At 42.2% G+C, this 23,032-nt stretch overlaps 1 protein-coding gene across 3 annotated transcripts in view; it reads right to left on the bottom strand.

The window, feature by feature from the left end:
• Positions 1 to 537: 537 nt before the first annotated feature.
• Positions 538 to 23,032, bottom strand: part of HSD17B3 (hydroxysteroid 17-beta dehydrogenase 3) — a 254,388-nt gene continuing 231,893 nt past the window's right edge. For all 3 annotated transcript variants that reach the window (XM_073545951.1, XM_073545952.1, XM_073545953.1), the window contains 3 exons: positions 22,692 to 22,757; positions 9,778 to 9,927; positions 538 to 1,035 (listed from right to left, as the gene is read on the bottom strand). In XM_073545951.1, the coding sequence (XP_073402052.1) occupies positions 946 to 1,035; positions 9,778 to 9,927; positions 22,692 to 22,757 (306 nt within the window). In that variant the 3' untranslated portion in view covers positions 538 to 945. The remainder of the gene's footprint in view (positions 1,036 to 9,777; positions 9,928 to 22,691; positions 22,758 to 23,032) is intronic.

Here is a 23,032-nt window from a genome sequence, read left to right as displayed (position 1 = left end):
TTGTATATAAGAATTAGGCATGATCTGAACTGAGATACCCCACTGGGCTGCCTTGAAGTTTGTCTGTATCTTTTTGTGGGACTTCAATATGCCACTCCATGCCATGTGTGTTCTAATTTGTTTTTAACCTCTCTTTTTGGGACACAGGGTCCTCTATAGAGCAGGTCTGATCTCTGTCTAGAACGAGGGGTTCCCTTACATTGGGTAGAAGGGACCACCAGTGGCTGTAGGGTTTATCAGGGCCCCCAGGGATAGCCATCGTGAGCGGGGGCGCCACAACGTTCCCCCCTTAGGGTGCCAACCTCCGCAGCCAGGCAGGGTACAGCATAGTTACCTAATAGGGACTCGTAGGGGTTACCCTAGTGTGGGTTTAATTTTGAACACCTATTTTTCATTTTCTCTATTACTGTCACATTTTTCCGGTGTGTACCACATCTGTGGTTTTTAAATAATAAAGTATTGTTTTAACTACAACTTCATGAGCTACCACTTTACTCAACTTGCTATGGCAAACAAAAATTCAGGGTGCATCATACATTCATTTTACAAATGCTATATTTTGTATCTCAATCGTCAATTTTGTCTTTATACATTCACAATAGCTTTTATGTCAACTATAAACTGGTATGGTAAGGTAAATCATTGCTGAAACTGTTGTGTAGATGCTCTGCACAAAAGCAATGGAGAACAATGATAACATGCCCAATGGCCATTTTCTAATGTTGTTGACACCACCAGTTTCCAGATATACAACAATAAAGACCTGTAATGTGTCTTTTATAGTAAATGTTGTGCTTCCATAGGGACACACCTATATATTGCTTTGGTATTAGCTTTTTTTACTAGGAGCTCCTAAGATGTTAAACATTTAATGCCTATAGGCTCCTGAAATATGGATCCAATCTTGGCAGCAAGCTTGGGTTTTGTCTTCCAACCAATTTTATTTTATTTATTTTTTTCAATGATTTTCAGAAACCTCTCTTGTACTCCGTCACTGTGGATCACTGACAGTGGAACTTGTTTCATAATACTTCCCTGGAAAAAAAAGCAAAAATATTTACAATCCAGTCATTATATTTTATATTATTATAATTAAAAATTAAATATCAAAGTTATACTTGAGTGGTAGAGCTAAAATGTTTGTTGACCCCTTATAGGTTTTGAACCTTTTGAATTTTTTGTATTATGGCAGGTTCAGATGGCCGTATAACTCGTTTGAGAATCGCATTGCACTGCATGGACTGGCCCAACACCTCTCCTGACCTGAGCAAGACAGTGTGATGGATCATGGGTGGACATACCGCCTGTGAAGCCTGTGCAGCTGCCCTGGGGCCCGAAGGTAAATGGGGGTCCATGCAGGGTGGCTAATAATGAGGGCAATCTGGCCTGTTTCTCCAGGCCCGAGGCTCTGGGGGGCCCCTGGCCAGATTGCCCTCATGTGTGGCGGGCAGGGAGCGATCCCAGCAGCTCCACTGACTACTAAAGAAAATAGCAGGAGCTGCAGGGATCCATCCTGCTTCCTGCCCGGTGCCCGCACTTCCTGTCTGACACAGACAGCAGCGCCGCTGGATGACATCATCATTCAGCTGCCATCTGTGCCAGAGCGAAGAAGCAGCCGGAGGCAGTGATACTGCGGCTGCGTACAGGTAAGAGGTGCTGTGTCTGTATTTTGTATGTACGTGTGTTGCGTGTATGTAGAGATGAGTGGTGGTGTGTGCATGCATGTGTAGCGCTGCGGGGGAATGTGCAGAGAGGTGAATAGTGCTGTGTGCATGTCTGTGTGTAGGTGGAGGAGAGGTGAATGATGGGGTGATGGGGAGAAGGCAATGATGGGGTGATGGGGAAAAGGCAATAATAGGGTGAAGGAGAAGGCAATGATGGGGTGATGGGGAGAAGGCAATGATGGGGTGATGAAGAAGGCAATGATGGGGTGATAGGGAAAAGGCAATAATAGGGTGATGGAGAAGGAAATAATGGCAATGATGGGAGTGATGGGGAGAAGACAATGATGGGGGTGATGGGAAGAAGGCACTGATGGGGTGATGGGGAAGGCAATAATGGGGTGATGGGGAGAAGGCAATGATGGGGTGATGGAGAAAGCAATAATGGGGAGAAGGCAATGATGGGGTGATAGAGAAGGCAATAATGGGGGTGATGGCGAGGAGGAAATATTGGGGGTGATGGGGAGAAGGCAATGATGGGAATGAAGGGGAGAAGACAATTATGGAGGTGATGGCGAGGAGGAAATATTGGGGGTGATGGGGAGAAGGCAATGATGGGAGTGAAGGGGAGAAGATAATGATGGAGGTGATCGGGAGAAGGCAATGATGGGGTGATGGAAAAGGCAATGATAGGGTGATGGAGAAGGCAATGATGGGGTGATGGGGACAAGGTAATGATGGGGAGAAGGCAATGATGAGGTTATGAAGAAGGCGATGATGGGGAGCAGGCAATATCGGGGGTGATGGGGAGAAGGCAGTGATGGGGTGATGGGGAGAAGGCAGTGATGGGGTGATGGGGAGAAGGCAGTGATGGGGAGAAGGCAATGATGGGGTGATGGAGAAGGCAATGAAGGGGGTGATGGGGAGAAGGCAATGATGGGGTGATGGTGAGGAGGCAATATTGGGGGTGATGGGGAAAAGACAATGATGGGGTTATGGAGAAGGCAATGATGAAGGTGATGGGGAGGAGGCAATACTTGGGGTGATGGGGAGAAGGCAATGATGGGGTTATGGAGAAGGAAATGATGGGAGTGATGGGGAGAAGGCAATGATGGGGGTGATGGGGAGAAGGCAATGATGGGGGTGATGGGGAGAAGGCACTGATGGGGTGATGGGGAGAAGGCAATGATGGGTGATGGAGAAAGCAATAAAGGGGAGAAGGCAATGATGGGGTGATAGAGAAGGCAATGATGGGGGTGATGGCGAGGAGGAAATATTGGGGATGATGGGGAGAAGGCAATGATGGGGGTGATGGGGAGAAGACAATGATGGGGTGATGGGGAGAAGATAATGATGGGGAGAAGGCAATGATGGGGTTATGGAGAAGGCAATGATTGAGGTGATCGGGAGGAGGCAATACTTGGGGTGATGGTGATGGGGAGAAGGCAATGATGGGGTTATGGAGAAGGAAATGATGGGAGTGATGGGCAGAAGGCAATGATGGGGTGATGGGAGAAGGCAATGATGGGGGTGATGGGGAGAAGGCACTGATGGGGGTGATGGGGAGAAGGCAATGATGGGTGATGGAGAAAGCAATAAAGGGGAGAAGGCAATTATGGGGTGATACAGAAGGCAATGATGGGCGTGATGGCGAGGAGGAAATATTGGGGATGATGGGGAGAAGACAATGATGGAGTGATGGGGAGAAAACAATGATGGCGGTGATGTGGAGAAGGTAATGATGGGGTGATGGTGAAGCCAATGATGGGGGTGATGGGGAGAAGGCAATGATGGAGGTGATGGGAGAAGGCAATGATGGAGGTGATGGGAGAAGGCAATGATGGGGTGATGGAAAAGGCGGTGATGGAGAAGGCAATGATGGGGGTGATGGGGAGAAGGCAATGATGGGGTGATGGGGACAAGGTAATGATGAGGAGAAGGCAATGATGGGGGTGATGGGGAGAAGGCAATGATGGGGATATGAAGAAGGCGATGATGGGGAGAAGACAATATCGGGGGTGATGAGGAGAAGGCAATGATGGGGAGAAGGCAATGATGGGAGTGATGGGGAGAAGGCAGTGATGGGGATAAGGCAATGATGGGGTGATGGGGAGAAGGCAATGATGGGGTGATGGAGAAGGCAATGGTGGGGGTGATGGGGAGAAGGCATTGATGAGGGTGATGGGGTGATGGGGGTGATGGAGAAGGCAATGAAGGGGTGATGGAGAAAGCAATGATGGGGGTGATGGGGAGAAGGCAATGATGGGGTGATGCGGAGAAGGCAATGATGGGGGTGATGGAAAAGGCAATGATGGGGGTGATGGGGAGAAGGCAATGATGAGGTGATGGGGAGAAGGCAATGATGGGGTTATGGAGAAGGTAATGATGGGGGTGACAGGGAGGAGGCAATATTGGGGGTGATGGGTAAGAGGCAATGATGGGGTTGTGGAGAGGGAAATGATAGGAGTGATGGGCAGAAGGCAATGATGGGGAGAAGGCAATGATGGGGATGGTGGTGGAGGAGGAAAGGATACAAGTGGTGGAATGGGCAAGGATGGGGATGTGGGGGAGGAGGAAATGATGGAGGCGGTGGAAGGGCAATGATGGGGGTGGGGGAGAAGGCAATGATGGAGATGGGGAGAAGACAATGATGGGGTTTTGAGAAGGCAATGATGGGGTGACGGTGAGGAGGCAATATTGGGGGTTATGGGGAAAAGGCAATGATGGGGTTATGGAGAAGGCAATGATGGAGGTGATGGGGAGGAGGCAATACTGGGGGTGATGGGGAGAAGGCAATGATGGGGTTATGGAGAAGGAAATGATAGGAGTGATGGGCAGAAGGCAATGATGGGGTGATGGGGAGAAGGCAATGATGGGGATGGTGGTGGAGGAGGAAAGGATACAAGTGGTGGAATGGGCAAGGATGGTGATGTGGGGGAGGAGGAAATGATGGAGGTGGTGGAAAGGGCAATGATGGGGATGGGGAGAAGGCAATGATGGAGATGGGGAGAAGGCAATGATGGTGGTAGTGGTAAGAGCAATGATGGGGGTGATGGAGAGGGCAATGATGGGGTGGTAGGGGAGAAGGCAATGATGGAAGTGGTGGAAAGGGCAATGATGGGGTGGTGGGGGAAAAAGCAATGATGATGGGGTGGTGGGGGAGAATGCAATGATGGTGGTGGTGGAAAGGGCCATAATGGGGGTGGTGGGGAGGAGGAAATGTTGGAGTTGGTGGAACGGGCAATGATGGGAATGGTGGGGGTAGAGACAATGATGGGGTGGTGGGGGAGGAGGAAATGATGGAATGGGTAATGATGGGAGTGGAGGGGGATGAGACAATGATGGGGGTGGTGGAGGAGAAGGCAGTGATGGAGGTGGTGGAAAGAGCAATGATGGGGGTGATGGAGAGGGCAATGATGAGGTGGTAGGGGAGAAGGCAATGATGGAGGTGGTGGAAAGGGCAATGATGGGGTGGTGGGGGAAAAAACAATGATGATGGGGTGGTGGGGGATAATGCAATGATGGTGGTGGTGGAAAGGGCCATAATGGGGGTGGTGGGGGAGGAGGAAATGATGGAGGTGGTGAAACAGGCAATGATGGGAGTGGTGGAAAAGAGACAATGATGGGGGTGGTGGAGAAGGAGGAAATGATGGAGGTGGTGGAATGGGTATTGATGGGGTGACAGGGAAGAAAGCAATGATAGTGGTGGGGGAGAAGGCAATGATGGAGGTGGTGAAGAGGGCAATAATGGGGTGGGGAGAGGACAATAATGGGTTGTGGGGGAGTAGGACAATGAGGGGTGTGGGAGATTGGGATGGGAGGAAGGGGGACTTATATTGGACTTAGGAACAGGGGGAGGTGGAGGAAGACATTATTATTGCTTATTATGTCTAACACAGTCCCTTACTATATAGTGTACGTACTTATGTATAACACAGTCCCTTATTATATAGTGTACTCACTTATTATGTCTAACACAGTCCTTTAGCATATAGTTTACGTACTTATGCATAACAAAGACCCTTCGCATATAGTGTACTCACTTATTATGTCTAACACAGACCAATAATATATAGTGTACTCACTAATTCTGTATAACACCATCCTTAGTTAATAATAATAATAATCTTTATTTTTATATAGCGCTAACATATTTCGCAGCGCTTTACAGTTTGCACACATTATCATCACTGTCCCCGACGGGGCTCACAATCTAAATTCCCTATCAGTATGTCTTTGGAGTGTGAGAGGAAACCGGAGTACCCAGAGAAAACCCACGCAAACACGGGGAGAATATACAAACTTAGTTACATAGTTTCCTCTTTTATTATGTATAAGGGTATGTGCACACTTTGCAGTTTCTGCTGCGTTTCCGCAGCGTTTTTGGCTCTGCAGAAACGCAGCAGATTCTGCTGCGTTGTACAGTACCTTTATTTCCTATGGAAATAAAAAAAAAGCTGTGCACATGCTGCGTTTTTTTCCGCGCGGTTTTGCTGCGGTTTTCAAAACGCAGCATGTCAATTGTTTGGTGCAGAAACGCTGCAGTTTTACACCTCATCCATTATGAGGTGTAAAACCGCAGGGCAAAACCGCAGAAAAAACGCAGAAAAACCGCAGCACTTTGTCCTGCGGATTTCCTGCAGTTTTCTCTACAAAATCCGCAGAGACAAAAAACTATGTGTGCACATACCTTAACACCATCCATTATTACGTACCATCCTCTCTAGTTATATATGGTGCTGTCCCTTATTATATAGCTTCCTCTGCTGTTATGTACAGTGTTGTCTCTTACATAGTGTATTCTTGTTAATTTTGTTATTCACAGCATCCTCTTTTATTAAATAGTCCCCTCTCTTTTTAGATATAAAATGACTGCTGATGGAGCAGCCAGTGACCAGACTACCAGTCCATCAGCTCCTCTATTAGAAAGGAAGCTTTCCCATGCTCCATTAGCCATCATTGCATTATACAGCTAACAAGACAGGATGGTATATAATGAAAAACAGGGCTCTATATAATCCAATATGTAAGGGACGGTACTGTAAATAACAAGAGAGGGCACTGTATAAGGGACAGCAATATACATAATAGAGACTATGTAATATATATACATGTATGTGTGCTTGGCTATATATGTACAGTATATGTAGCTTTGATGCCATAAAAGGAAGAGCAGACACATTTCCTGCACAGGGGCCCCAAGCTGTCAGTGTCCACCCCTGTGATAGATTACTATGCAGCTGTCAAGCTCAGGTCAGGAAAGCCGACAGCCAGGACGAGGTTTACCATGAGATTCTCGCTTGAGAAATACGGCAGTCTGATCCTGCCCTTAGTTTCATTTATAATACTGTGTGTTCCACAAGATACTAGAGTGAGATTTGGGGCATCTATTGAAAAAGAAGAAATATATACCTGAGTTTTTATTACCCAAGTATGTTTTATGAACACTTTAAAACAAGTTTTTAAAGATCTTAAAATAAAAGGACAATTATGCTGTTAGGTTTGGCAAACTAAATTCTCAAAGAGGTATTCCCATCTACAAAACTTATGGCACAGAAGATATAAGAAAACATAGCAATCTGCTTTGCGGGTGGTCTGATCTCTGAGATCTTTGCTAAACGTCAACAAAAAAAGACACTAATTTCTTCTTCCGTACAGTGGTCCTATTAGTCATCCACTGTGCAGGGAACAGCAATGCACACCACACATATTATGTAGAAAGAACTTTTGAAGTTTCTGTAGCTGTTAAATAGTACTGGCCAAGCTGAGACAAAGTTTAATAACGTGGCTTGTTTTCGAAACGTGTTTGGTTTCTTAGGATGTTCTTTCCCTACTCTCATACACACATGTGTTTTTAACGTGTATGCATTGTAAGGTACTAGGATAAAAGGATTTTTTTATGATCATCATAATTGGAAGCTGTGTCACTCTTCTACTAAATAGTACTGCTACCCCTTCAATCACTGCATAGTGGGAGGTCAGACCACTTCCAGTGAGAAGGTAATGAGTATGACATATCTCAGTCTGCCCCTGAGGAAGGTACGCCACTGAAACGCGTGTTGGGGAAGTGGCACCATCGCTGTCTACAGGTAATGTTGTCTCCACTTCACAGCATAGCAATTCGTATTTATACACTCAGGTTTCCCCTTGTGACTAGGACATATGCACTATTGCACTTTAGCTCATAATTTACATGTTAATGTCCACATTGTGTTTGTAATATCAGTACTGGATTTCCTGTTTATCGTTATGTTTTACTAAATGCTGGGTATCCTTATTTAACTACTATCCTGTGACAGCGGTGGTGCCATGTTTTGGCTTACCCACTCATATCTTTGGTTCTGTCCTGTTTTTTAATGTTTTTACACATTTTGCTGTATGTTACTCAATAAAGTACCCTTTTTGGTATAGTTCTTGGTGCGCTTTTTCTTTTCTCATATGTTCTTTATATCTGTTTGGCGCTGAACTGTTTATGAATAATGGTCCTGGCACAGCCTTTTTGGTGAAACATTATATAATCACTATATTTTTTTACTTTAGTACATGCTTTAGGGGTTAACATATGTTTTTTCAGTTCTAACAGAAGAATGAGCTATAAATACCATAAAAACCTAGCAGGAGTAATTGCTGTTCAGGTGGTTCCCATCAGGCACTAAAATCACAGGTCTGCGTATTTTTACATAACCTAATGGTCAATTTTTTTTATTAATTACAGTATATTTTATTATCACATTTCAAGTCAACAAGCTCTTATTACCACTGTATGTGTATAACCTTACATTATTTCTTATCAACAAAGAACATAGTAAAAGATAAACTTATTTAATACAAAAAGAGGTGTTCTCATATTATAAAATTTGGTATAGTCAGTTAAACAGCATGAAAACAAGCAAGTTTGCAATTGTTATTCTCCTATTATGAGAACTTTTGTCTTGCATAGTTTACAGCTTGTTTCCTAAAGGTACTGTCACACTTAGCGATGTACCAGCGATCCCGACCAGCGATATGACGCGGTCAGGATCGCTGGTACATCGCTAAGTGGTCGCTAGTGAGCTGCCACATAGCGATGTACCAGCGATCCTGACCGCGTCATATCGCTGGTCGGGATCGCTGGTACATCGCTAAGTGGTCGCTAGTGAGCTGCCACATAGGCAGATCTCACCAGCGACATCGCTGGGGACGGGGATCGCTACTTACCTGTCACACCAGGCGATCCTGCATCCTCCCGCCCGGCTCCACGCGTCGCTCGTCGTCACAGCAGGAAGCGCCACAGGAAGCTGACGATGAGAAACAGTCCTGAACGTTCTCGCGCGATCAGCGATAACCAGCGGGGGAGCCGGTCGGAGGTAAGTATCAGACACAGTGATATCGCTAGCAATATCGCTATAACGTCACTAGTTATAGCGATATTGCTAGCGATATCTCTTAGTGTGACATGCCCTTAAGAGATCGACCACTAGAACCTAACATCATTAAGCCTGTTTTACATATCTGATTTTCACAGTCTGAGAATGGACCAGGATGGACAGATCTGCCATGGATCTCCTGACCCAAATTCGACAACCTCCTATATGAAGCCGTCACGTTCCGGTCATGATATTCATAGCCTTTCCATGCATTGTGGTCAGCGTTTGTACTGCAGAAGACATATGTGTACTCCAAACCTAAGTCCTACATATGTGGATCACTGCTGTGGAAATCTACAGCTTTCTTCTTTTTTTTTTTTTTTTTGTAGAATGCTTCCTTAATTCTAAGTTCCAAAAGTGGCTGCACGGCTCACATGAGAAAAGTAAAATAGAAAAAAAATATTGGAAAAACCCATGTGTACACACAGATAACAATAAATAATTTCCTCATAGGAAAAGTTACTTTAACTCCTGTTCAAATATGAGGTATATAGGCAAGCTGCAGTATTGGCCTACAACCAGATATCCATCAGAACAAGATCTACTGATTGGCTTTTATCACGTAGGTTAGACTTATAGGTTGAAGTAAGATGGCAGTAACTTTACTTTATTGTTGATAAGTGTTATATTTATGAAAACATATTTTTAATAAATGTTCAATTCTATAAATTAAAAATAGCTGAACATGCACAGTTCTAAAATGAATTTACCAAAACAGCATGTGCAAGGCAACCAAATGTTTCATTTCCACGTGTAACATGATTTAGGGACTCTCGTACAAAGTCTCTTGGAGATTTTGTTATTATATTTGTGCTTGTGTTTTTGGTCATAGGAGTCGAAACACCATATGGAGTAACAGCCTGTAAGGAGGAAAAAAAACAGGCAGATTAAAACACTGACGTAAAGTATATTATCAGCAAATTAATTCAATCTCTTTTCATTACATAACAAATAGATTATTGTTATATTTTTTCTTTATGTCAACTTTGTACATGTAGCTGTTTTCATATAGTAGAGTAGAGATTGTGAACACTTTCAGCTTTCATTGCATGGCAGTCAGTATGATGGGAGGGGAATATAACTGTGTCAAGAGAGCTGCAGCTGCAGATGTGTTTGTAATTCTACAAAGCGCAGCTCTGCTTTACTGCTTCTCCTCCAAACAGACTTCCCAAACAGACTTCCCTGAGATGAAAGCTATAGGGTGTTAGTAATCTCTGCTCTACTCCCAGCACTTGAAATCATGCAAGGATCTGCAGTGAGACCAATGAGGGGAGCAGACTGTTATTACATATCTCTCCAGAGAAACCCGTTCTAAGCTACAGTTGGGGCATGTTCATTATACTCCTGTATATTGATGTCTACAGTACCTGTGATTGGTCAACACAATGCAGGAGATAAAGTGCCTCTCAGTGAAAAAGTCTTTGGTAATGCCCCTTGGATATAATATAACCTTAACTTTACAAGCTTATATCTCCGCAATGATAAATTAAAAATGCACAACTACGTTTTACTCAGCTCTACAGCCACTATTCCATGATGTGGCTAGTTTAACAGTCTAAAACTGGTGTAAGGTCCTCTTTAAGAGCATAGGTGCCCAGTAAACCAGCATTATATATATTATTTTTCTAGTAGCTGTACAAAATAGCATTTAGTCAGATACATTGTCTTGGGTCATAGATGTAACATAAAACTAAAGGGTCCCATCTACCATTTGCCATTTATAATACTAGTGTCCTTTCATGTGGAAGAGGATATTTTGGGCCTAATAAAGCTGCAATGTCTGGGTGCAACTATTACCTCTGGTCCCCATAAAGTGGCATGTAAAAGTTTGGACACCCCTGGTCAAAATTAATGTTATTGTGAAAAGTTAAGCAAGTTGAAGATTAAATGATCTCTAAAAAGGTGTAGGGATTTGTTCTCACTTAGGTGCAGCAAGAGGAAAAACAGGAGGAGTGCATCTTTAAAAGAGTCCGTGTGGGTATATTTGCTCCATAAACCAAGCAGCACAAAATCAACAGACTTCATATCCGGCAGAACAACACAAAACATTCCTTAACTGGATTCTCTGTTCCCTCAGGCCTGTGGGCACACAGGCTAGGGCAATGTCCAACCTGGAGGCTCTGTCTGGAGCCACACACACAGGAGGCCTACTACCTTCCAAGTCACAGACCACTCTCTAGTGTCCAGCCTAGACACATGGAAATCTGTCCACCCTGACAGACTCCCAAACACTCACTGCCATGTGCCAAACACACCTCCATTAGGTAGGCTGTAACCACACCTATAGGTGAGGTATGTGGCACATGGGCATGTCACGTAATCGTGACATCATTGCAGGTCCTCAACCATCTGCAGGTCCTGCAGTGAAAAGGTGTTCAGTGAGCACCCTCACCCAGAGGTGAGGAATGTAGGTAGTGAGATCCTCCCATCTCTCACAACTACCCGCAACCTGGACCCAGGTGCACTAATTGACATCTTAGTGCTCACGTGCACTAAAGACAAAATACTCCAGGTTGCATCGCAGGGAGCAGCCATTTCTGCGACACATACCTCCCATTGACTACACGGCCATCAGCCTGCTTACAAAGGGATAACATTAAAAATTACACATTTACTTTGTATTTTAGGCAAAAAAAAAATATTTTCATCTTTTGCATTTTAAAAATTACAAATAGGAAAATGGGCTGATGCAAAATTTGGGCACCCAGCATGGTTAGTACTTAGTAGCACCCCTTTTGCAAGTATCACAGCTTGTAAACACTTTTTATAGCCAGCCAAGAGTACCGTATTTTTCGGACTATAAGACGCACTGTGGTGCAGGGGGCTCCGGCGACATTTTGTGAAAGCCTGGAGCCCCGCACTTCTATTGCCTCAATGCTGTGGCCTCCGGTAAAATGTCCGCCAGAGGCAGCGCATGCGCAGATTGAGATCTTGACTCCAAAGTCTCAATCTGCACCTGGGGAATCAATCTTGCCTCTGGGAAAATGGCTGCCAGAGGCAGCGCATGCACAGATTGAGATCGGGACGAGATCTCGTTGCCGAGTCCTCAATATGCGCATGCGCCGCCTCCGGCAGCTATTTTCCCGTGATCCGCAGCATCGAGGCAATAAAAGTGTGGGGCTCCAGGCTTTCACAAAATGTCGCTAGAGCCCCCCGCACCATCAAGCACTGCCGAACCAGCCACACCAGGCTGGAATAGGAGCAAGATCATCGCCCTGCAGCGTCGGACCACCAAAAGAATCGCCCAACTCCTGCTGCCACATGGGATGTCGTTTCCCCCCGGCTAAGCTGAATTCATTACTGTAAGACGGACCCCCGTTTGACTCATTAATTTTTTTCATCCATTTTCCTTCTGAAAATCCCCAAGGATGCACAAACTTTTGAATAGGCCCATTTTCCCTTTTGTATTTTTTAAAACGTAAAAAATGACAATATATATATTTGTTTGCCTAAAAGCAAATGTTTCCTCTTTAACTTTAGGCCTTTTAGAGATCATTTCATCTTCAACATGCTTAACTGTTCACAATAACAGTAATTTTAACCAGAGGTGCCTAAACTTTTACATGCCACTGTATATGTAAACCTCTGTACCAAGTTGTGACTTCTATTTTATATGTTTGTCAATTAACTTCACAGTCTAGCATCTAACACAAGTAATTTTCTACTAGGTTCCTAAAGCCTTGTAAGAAATATAGACCTTGCAAATGGTTTACATGAATCTGTCAATTATTTTAATTTTGCTTAATGCATCTTTCCAGGCTGAGTTCACTTAATATGTCAGTGAGTATTGTGCTTACAGCATCATTCCAGGCTAAGTTCACTTAATAAGTCATTGATTATTTAGTGTTGCTCCATTGAGGGGTTGGTTGCCTTAAAATTCATTATTTCTTTTACCTAGGACTTGATTTCCAATATAGGCAAAATAGTCACAACATTACAAGGCAAGAAGCTAGCACAGAAATGGAGTATATTGACCAGACACCTTTATAACAATATTTTATTAGTCACTTGATGTTCCCTATAATCCAAATAAATGTGCTAATTGACGATATTAATTGAGGGCAAGTTCATACACAATGCCAAAGGCAGAAATATTGTTGAAGAAAAGAGCGCAATAAATGTGCACACACAGTATATTATCAAAATATACAAAAAGAATTTATTGAAGACATGCCAAAAAGACAGACAGACAAAAAAACAATTAAAACCATCTATAAAATGACATTCATAAAACATTGTGAGCGAGCAACACCAAAAAATCTTAAATAGAATGTTTATAGACAATTTGTGTCATATAGAGTATATTATACAATACACCATAGGGCAGTGATACAATAAATTGTGGACCAAAAAGGGAAATGATGCACCAGATGGAAATGAATGAATCACAATGTGCTTTGATGGAGTCAGTTTTGATATGTATGTGAACACCATCAAACATATGGTTCTAATATCATAAGTGTGCATAGGTATAGAACCCAAAGATCAAGAGACAATCACCACAAAAGCCCCAATAAAAGATCCACTGCAAAAATCATAATTACCCTTGTAAGGAGCCCGCTCTGCCCAACACGTGTCGTTGCTCAGGGCAGGGGAAGTCGTCATAGCACAGGTCAGAGCCCTATAAATAATTTGCAAATGCACTTGCTAATCACCCGCAAGTGCCGACACCTGTGGGCAGCGCCTGCTACGTGATCACAGTCATGTGGCGTCCAAAAGTATGTCAGTATCAATGCACATGCGCGAACATCCCAGGATGCGTTCCATGCCACAGGAAGTGATGTATCTGCGTTCCAAATGCATGAGGTGCAGACCTGTGGGCGGCGCCTGCTAGGTAATCACAATTATGTGGAATCTGGAAGTGTGTCAGTATCATTGCGCATGCGCAGACATCTCAGGATGTATTCCAGGCCACAGGAAGTCATGGATCTGTATTCCAAATACCGGAAATGCAGACGGAGCTCACATAATAACATATCTATCTCACAAACTGCAAGACCAACGCCAATCAATATTGCCGACTTGTTCATATACTATGCTTACATCACCAATGTAATCACAACTGCTCAGATATACAGGACTTTTGGACATAATCTAGGGACCTCTGTTCGTTTATGTGGAAGAGCCAATTGGAAAGCCCTGACTTCTATAGCTTCCCACTTTTTGGAATATCATGCTGGGTGAACACGTGGGCTTAGGGTGGTGGGACTACAAAAAATTAAGCCCAATATTCATAAGAAGGATCGGCAGGGTGACCTATTAAGGCTAGAATCCAGATGGTTTCATGACCTTAATTCGGTTAGGCCAGTTGTCATCAATGAAGAGCTATCCTTTACAGGTTTTCTCATGACCTAGGCTTTTGGATTATTGTCTTCATTCTTTTTGCTTTTTTTCTACTATAGCCCTATATGGGGCTTTATGACCATTTGATTTTTTCATTCACCTTTGTGGTAAATGCATTTTTTGGATTTATTTATGTCCTCATGGATCAATTGCTGTGGTTTTTTTTACACTTCACAATTGTCCTTGTAGCATATATACAAATCTTCTAGTGTTCATGGGACCGGGGGTGCTTGGGATATTGTACCATGTGGGGCATCTTTCTGTCTTGTGATATACACCAATACTCTTGGGTTGCATTGTGGCCTTAGTGTGGGAATTACTCTCAGGTTTTTTATATGTCATACTCACCCTGTGTTGTTTGCATCCTTTGGTTTTCACTGTATGGGCTTGGTGGTGCCTGCGATATCTGACCACTCCTTGTCATAAATAATTGCCACAGTCTTTTTAATGACCACTCTATATGGGACATGACTGGAGGGTTTGAGGAACATAGTGACATGTTTATTGGCTATTATTTAGGATCTATCATACTTTGTTCACCCTTTATTATGATCGGTATCAGGGTCACCTTTAAAGCTAGATAGTGTGTCAGTAACTTATTTTATGCTCTTAGTTTAAATGTTTCATATTTAATGATTATTATTGTTTTTTAATTATTTTGTGATTACATTGGTGATATGCGCATAATATATGAACAAGTCAGCAATATTGGATGGCGTTGGTCTTGCAGTTTGTGAGATAGATATGTTATTATTTGAGCTCCATCTGTATTTCCGGTATTTGGAACGCAGATGCATCACTTCCTGTGGTCTGGAACGCATCCTGAGATGTCTGCGCACGTGCATTGAGACTGACACACTTCCGAATTCCACATGATTGTGATTGCCTAGCAGGCACCGCCCACAGGTCTGCATCTCCGGCATTTAGAACGCAGATGCATCACTTCCTGTGGCCTGGAACGCATCCTGAGATGTCCGAGCATGCGCATTGATACTGACACACTTTTGGACTCCACATGACTGTCATCACCTAGCAGGCACCACCCACAGGTGTCGGCGCTTGCCGGGTGATTAGCAAGTGCACTTGCAAAGTATTTATAGGGCTCTGTCCTGTGCTATGACGACTTCCCCTGGCAAAGCAGCCCTGAGCAGCAACAACGTTGCGCAGAGTGGGCTCCTTACACCTTACAAGGGCAATTATGATTTTTGCAGTGGATCTTTTATTGGGACTTTTGTGGTGATTGTCTCTTGATCTTTGGGTTCTATACCTTTGCGCACTTATGATATTAGAATCATATGTTTGATGGTGTTCACATACATATCAAAATTGACTCCATCAAAGCGCATTGTGATTCATTCATTTCCATCTTGTGCATCATTTCCCTTTTTGGTCCACACTTTATTGTCTCACTGCCCTATGGTGTATTGTATAATATACTCTATAAACATTCTATTTAAGATTTTTTGGAGTTGCTCGCTCACCATTTTTTGTGAATGTAATTTTATAGATGGTTTTAATTGTTTTTAATTGTCTGTCTTTTTTGACATGTCTTCATTAAAGCCTTTTTTTTATTTTGTTCATATACTGTGTGTGTGTACCTTTATTGAGCTGAGCTCTTTTCTTCAACAATATTCTTGGTTCCTTAGTGTAATGGTTGCACCCGGTTACATGGGAAATTTAACCCTTTAGATATTGTGTGGTGCCCACCTACTATATACATTCACAGATGCCTAAGGCAGAACTATTGGTAAATATAGAATTGCATCATGCATTGGAAGTTATTATTGGGAATACTAATGAAGTACTTAATAATACTTAGTATTAATAGGATCGGTCTAATGAGTAAGCATTGAACACTTCAATGTGGAAGCTACAAAAGCTAAAATTAAGCAGTTTCATTCATCTATGCTAGTACTGGTCATAACATCACTTTTCAAGATTTCAACCTGGCCATACACATGGGACAAATGTCGGCCAAACACTTGATTGACAAATTGCCATTTCTCTCAACTTACCTATACATATTTGCCTTTGAGGGACTTTCTATATATTAGTGCTAACCACAGTTTTCCTAATACTTTGTGAGCAATGATGAAATAATGATAATCTTTTTTTAGACTCTACAGTAGAGGCTCAGTTGCCAAAGCAGTGTCATCCTGCTTTTTAAAGTGCAGTCCACAGAGACATTATTAGTGGCAGCCATAGTGCCCTTAGTAAAATATCCTCATTTTAGTGGCAAAGTACTCCAAACACAGTGGTCCATAACAAAACTAGCCAAGGTTCCCAAATAACAGAGAGAGCCATAATATCCTCTACCAGTGCAAGCCAAAAAGGACCCATAACATCAACAGACTTTATCAGCTACTTTACCACCAAGAGGAAATTATATACGAGTGGCTGTTCATATGTAATTTTACTACATAGTATCACGTTCTAGAGTATATCCAAGAAGTATCATTTCTCCTTGTGGAGAATGACATGCTAAGCATGTCGAGGTGAGGAGACTTAAAGCCACAATGCTCCTCTGGGAAATATGCTAATTATGCAAATTGTCTCTTCAGAGAGGAAGAGGACTAGAACTCTAGTGCCACCTATTGGAGGTAGCAATCCTAAAAGTCAATGTTGACCCTTTATCGAGCCTAGTTACATGTTAGGATAAAAGCCAAGCCAGAATCTCCATTTGCAGACACTGTGTTTTGGGGTACTGCCCTTCATCAGTGCAAAGTGGGAGATCTGGTTTGGCTGTGAGAGAGGCGTCTGACCGATATCCAAGAAGTATCATTTCTCCTTGCGGAGAATGACATGCTAAGCATGTCGAGGTGAGGAGACTTAAAGCCGCAATGCTCCTCTGGGAAATATGCTAATTATACAAATTGTCTCTTCAGAGAGGAAGAGGACTAGAACTCTAGTGCCACCTCTTGGAGGTAGCAATCCTAAAAGTCAATGTTCAGAAAGTTGTGGGAAGCAGGGTGTGTTGCAGTCCGCGCTGCCGAGATTCACAAATCACCTGGGATGCAAGATGTTGTAGCAGTGTACTCCTTTATTTCCTCCTACGCGTTTCGGCGCCCTTCCTGGCACCTGCCTCAGGGATATTACATCAGCCATAGGAGCAGGGAATTTATAGCCCCTTACATTAGCAATTATGGGTGTATTTTGTTTACATGTGATGTCATAATGGTCATCACTGGGGGAGGGGCCAGCATTTGTGGCGGAATTTCACATAAATAGCATAATAAAACAAGAAAATGGTCCAAAACACTTGCTAAAATGTACATAAAAATCTTACAAACAGAATGATGTAAAAATTTCCATGAAAAATGCAGCAGAAACGTTGCTAAAATATCCAGACTATCACTGCAGAAAAAATGTTTTATAAACTCATTGCCACCCGACTTTCAGGGTAGTAGAACCCATGTATTTGCTGGTTTCAGTGTTTTCTCTTGTGACTAATGTTGAGCGCCACCGTCTCACTGGTAGCAGAGCTGTTGGATCGAAGGTTCTATAAACTGCTTTTTCATGACACTATCCTGTTAAATATATGGTCCTATGGTTGTTATAAAAGAATTGTTATAAAAAATTGTCAAAGAAATATGTCAAAAATAATATTATTATGTTGACAAACAATCTTCTTTATTTTTGTTTTAGGAGGGGAGCAAAGAGTGGTGCTGCTATTAAAATAAATTTCATAAAATATAAACCAGATTATTCCTAAGATCAACTGCTTCTTAAAAGTTTTTATTTTTATTTTATTTTAATTATTTATTATCAATAAAAAATTATCTAAAAAATTTGTATTAAAACTATTAAAAATGGCTTAAAAACTGTGTTTCTCATCTTCCGTGTGTTTATGGTCACTATTTTATATATTGGTTGTGGTGGTATCATCCATAGATCGTGTGTCTGTTGGTACAGCAAACCTAGGTTCTAATACCCAGGAAGATCACAGGTCTCCATACAGACGCAAACAATATAGCACAAGCGTGGTGTGGGAATTCATATCAATTCAGAAATTATATTCAAGCCTTTTGGTTTTAATGTGTCCAGCTTAAACATCCAGTATTTCTCACGGTTTTTTAGGTATTCAAACCTATTTGGTACATAGTCTGCTATGTGATCAATTGGTATTAGTTTGATTGCTCTTATATCTCTGTTGTGATGGGTGTCATAATGGAGTGACGCACCATGGGCTTTATAACCATTCTTTATATTTGAACGGTGTTTGTTTAGCCTTTCGTGAAGCGGTCTGATAGTCCTCCCTATATATTGCAATCCGCACGGGCATTCAAGCAAATAGATAATGAATTCTGTTAAACAATTCATACCATGTTTGATGGAAAAGGATTCTTTTGTCGAGGTAGATTGGAAGGTGGTTGTCTGTTGTATACTTTGACAACAGAGACATCTATTTCTTCTGCACTTTGAGACCTTTTTCAGTGGTTCTTTGCTGGGTTTCATGGTCATTTTTTGTTTAAGCCGACTTGGAGCTACTATTCCTTTTATATTTGGGGCTCTGCGGAATGTTATCCCTGGTTTCCCAGGTATGATTGATTTCAAAATGGGGTCACTCTGAAGCAGATGCCAATGAGTGTTCAAACATTTCCTGATGGTTTTGTGGCAATTATTGTATGTTGTTATAAAATTCAGTGCTTTCGTTTCCTCGGTCTTTTCCTTATTCTTCTGTGTTAGGAGAATTGCTTGAGGGATTTCTCCACTGTGTCTCTGCGTACTGGATATTAATTCCTTCGGGTAACCTCTCTCTAAGAATCTATCTTTGAGGATTTGGGACTGTGATGTATAGTCTTCTTCTGAAGTGCAATTTTTCTTTATTCTTCTGAATTGGTTAGCCGGAATATTACGCAACCATTTTGTGTAGTGTCCACTCATATAGTTGATGTAGGAGTTCTTGTCTGTCGGTTTAAAATATGTTTTTGTGTAGATCTGTGTATCAACAGAAAAGATTGTAAGGTCAAGGAAATTGATGTTGTTTTCATGTATTGTTGATGCCCCAGTTGTTATTGTTCATATTATCAAATAAATTGTCGAAATTGCCAAGCTCAGTGTCCCAGATGAGGAACAGGACATCAATGTACCTTTTGTATAGGACCAGGCCTTTCTTATGTTCGTTGTCATATATATGTATTCCTTCAAAAAGACCCATAAATAGGTTTGCATAAGAGCAAGCTGTTTTTGAGCCCATTGCTGTGCCATGTTTTTGATGATACATTGCACCATCAAATGTGAAATAGTTGTTGTTAAGTATAAAGTTCAGCCCATCGAGGATGAAATTGATGGTTCCTTTATCCAATTGTATATCCTTTTTCAGGTAGTATTCTGTGCACAAAAGTCCTATGTCATGTCCTATGTTCGTATACAATGAAGTAACATCCATAGTGACAAATCTGTAAGATTTCTTCCATGTCATTCCTTTTAGGATCCTGATCATGCCTGATAAAAGTCAATGTTGACCCTTTAACGAGCCTAGTTACATAACTTAGGATAAAAGCCAAGCCAGAATCTCCCAGAGGAGCATTGTGGCTTTAAGTCTCCTCACCTCGACATGCTTAGCATGTCATTCTCTGCAAGGAGAAATGATACTTCTTGGATATCGGTCAGACGTCTCTCTCACAGCCAAACCAGATCTCCCACTTTGCACTGATGAGGGGCAGTACCCCGAAACACAGTGTCTGCAAATGGAGATTCTGGCTTGGCTTTTATCCTAAGTCATGTAACTAGGCTCGTTAAAGGGTCAACATTGACTTTAAGGATTGCTACCTCCAATAGGTGGCACTAGAGTTCTAGAGTATTACATACCCATGTAGCATGTGTTGATATCAAATAATACCCATACATTGGTTGGGGGGTTTATATATGGATTGACGGTATCGCGTAACAATTTAATCCCCCAAATCATTCACGGACCGTGTGACTTCAAGCAGGTTCTTACCGTATAGTACCTAGATGCTTTCTAATGACCTCAATATTTTTTTGAAAACAAGGCTTGCATTTTATTTCTAAAAAAGAGGTCAAATACTAATAGCTTGAGAAATTTGAGTTCCATATGAATAATTTAAAAGAATGACATTATTACCTCTGCCTGGATGAATGCTACAAAAAATACAGCATAAGAATACCACTTATATACTGTACTTTGTTCTTGTGATACTGGTGGATCATGGAACCACAGCGCCACGGGCCAGGCTTACCCTGGAGGGGCGTAGTTAAGCGGCTACCTGGTTTTCAATAGAGCCCCTGATGGTGGATTTAGGCTTTAGCTGCAGGTAGCCGCCAGGTACCACTCCAGGACGGTCCCCGGGACTGCAGCAGCGGACCCCAAGAATCAGGATTCACAGACACGGACTCAGAGTCACTGGCAGGACAGGATACTGCTGCTGGTTTACACAATGCAGATTCTCGAACACTAGACAGGATGGACACTGGTGCTGGTTTAGACAATGTGGATTCCTGAACACTAGACAAGACAGGCACTGGTGCTGCTCCAGACAGGTGGGGTACATGAACAGGTTCAGGTTCTGAGTAACTGAACGGGAACAGGAACAGTGACTTGACAATGCACTTACAGGTGCTTCTCCCAAAATTAGAATATCATCAAAAAGTTAATTTATTTTAGTTCTTCAATACAGAAAAGTGAACACCGGACCCAACAATGCCGATGAGGTGATGGTTGCTATCAAAGCAACCTAGGCTTCCATAACACCTCAGCAGTGCCACAGGCTGATCGCCTCCATGCCACATCGCATTGATGCAGTAATTGATGCAAAAGGAGCCCTGACCAAGTATTAAGTGCATTTATTGAACATACATTTCAGTAGGCCAATATTTTGGATTTTAAAATAATTACTGTAATCAAGCTGGTGTTATAAAGTATTCAAATTTATTTAGATAATGACTTTTGAGTTTTCATTGTCTGTAAGCCATAATCATCAACATTAACAGAAATAAACACTTGATCTAGATCACTCTGTTTGTAATGACTCTATATAATATATGAGTTTCCCTTTTTGTACTGAAGAACTGAAATAAATTAACTTTTTGATGATATTCTAATTTTTTGAGAAGCACCTGTAGCTGCTTGAAGACTAACTAAACACTTATATTGCTCATGCACCTCCCAACAAGGGACTGTGCCTTAAATATCTGATGCCTCCCAGCTGTCACTGGAGACATTTCCAGAGTGCATGCGTTGCACCTTTAATAAGCAAGGAGCACACATGCACACTCCCTAAGAAAGTTGCCGGGAGAGCTGTGCTATGTGTGCATGCCCTGGGAGCAGAAAATCGTGGCAGGGGCCGGAACAGAGTGGCCATGGTGGTGAGTATGTTGGTGTCCCTGGGAGAAGGATCATTCATGGACGCCAGCTTTACAGTACTCCAACATGCATGGACGCCAGCTTTACAGTACTCCAACACCTTAGAAACATTCTTACAAAATGGTAGCTCACCACAAGTAGTGACTGCTAGAGATAAGCAGATCTAAAAAAAAATTTAGATTTGACGGATTTTACTGTGAAATTCGACTTGCAGCAATTTTATTTTCTGAGAACTGAATGTCCCATATCATGCTTTGATATCTGGAGAGACTACAAAGCATAATAAATGTAAGATGTTAAAAAAAATACAACCAATACTCACTTTACTGCACATCTCCACTTTTCACTGTCCCTCATACGATCCTCTGCACCCATTCTTCGTGCCACCACACGATGAAACCTGAGACATCTTCACTTTAGGTCTGTATTTCCAGCCATGACTAGGTTTGGGACATCCCTGCGTATGAGCAGGTACCTCCCGGGCACAGACACGGCTGGAATTTCTACCTAGAGTGAGTGTCATAAAGTCGCGGAGCATGTCCTGACATCACAATGTCACAACTGCCTTACAATGTACATGTGAGAGATGTCCCGGCCTGTCCTGTAGAGGCTTGGGTTTCAGCCCGTACTGGTGGAAAGAACAGTTGGCGAGAACTGCATGAGGGACAGCCATAAGTAACGGATGCTGGGAAGTGCAAAAGGTGAATATTATTATTTTTCTTTTTTTAACTATTTGCTAGCCCTCACCAGTTCAGCAAAGATAGCCAGCCGCCATCTTACTGAATTTGCACTGGGTGAATTACAAAAATTTGCTTTCTGAAGGAAACAGATTTTTGTAAAATTCAAATACAATTCATTTCCACTCGAATAAGTTTGGCCAACTCTAGTCTTCACAAATATTGTAAAACTAACAGAATAACAATATGAAAATTTGATATTGTTATTACAAATTACCTGTATAATAATCCCTTTGGTTTTGTATTCAGCTTGAAGTGCTTTGGAAAAAGTACAAACAAATGCCTATTGAAAAAATACAATAACAAACAGATCAACTCATTATGGCAACTTAGATAATATTAATAAAAGAAAACACAAGGGGCCAGATACATTATTACCATTTACCCCATGCTTTTGGAGAGCTTTAGCGGTTTTCTTTTTTTTTTTATTTGCCCCATATCTTTCCAATTCAGTCTTTTTATAAAGTAATATTTTTATGTGTGCATCTGTTTGTTTTTTTTAGTTTGCCACGGTGGGTAGAGTTTAGAATCTTCTGCAATTTTCTGCATATTTTTGCG

The sequence above is a fragment of the Dendrobates tinctorius genome, unplaced genomic scaffold, assembly GCF_039654945.1.
Source record: "Dendrobates tinctorius isolate UK_male_01 unplaced genomic scaffold, ASM3965494v1 ptg000144l, whole genome shotgun sequence".
In the NCBI taxonomy this organism is placed as follows: Eukaryota; Metazoa; Chordata; class Amphibia; order Anura; family Dendrobatidae; genus Dendrobates; species Dendrobates tinctorius.
The sequence above is the reverse complement of the archived record's forward strand: the minus strand, read 5'-3'. Positions and strand labels throughout refer to the sequence as shown.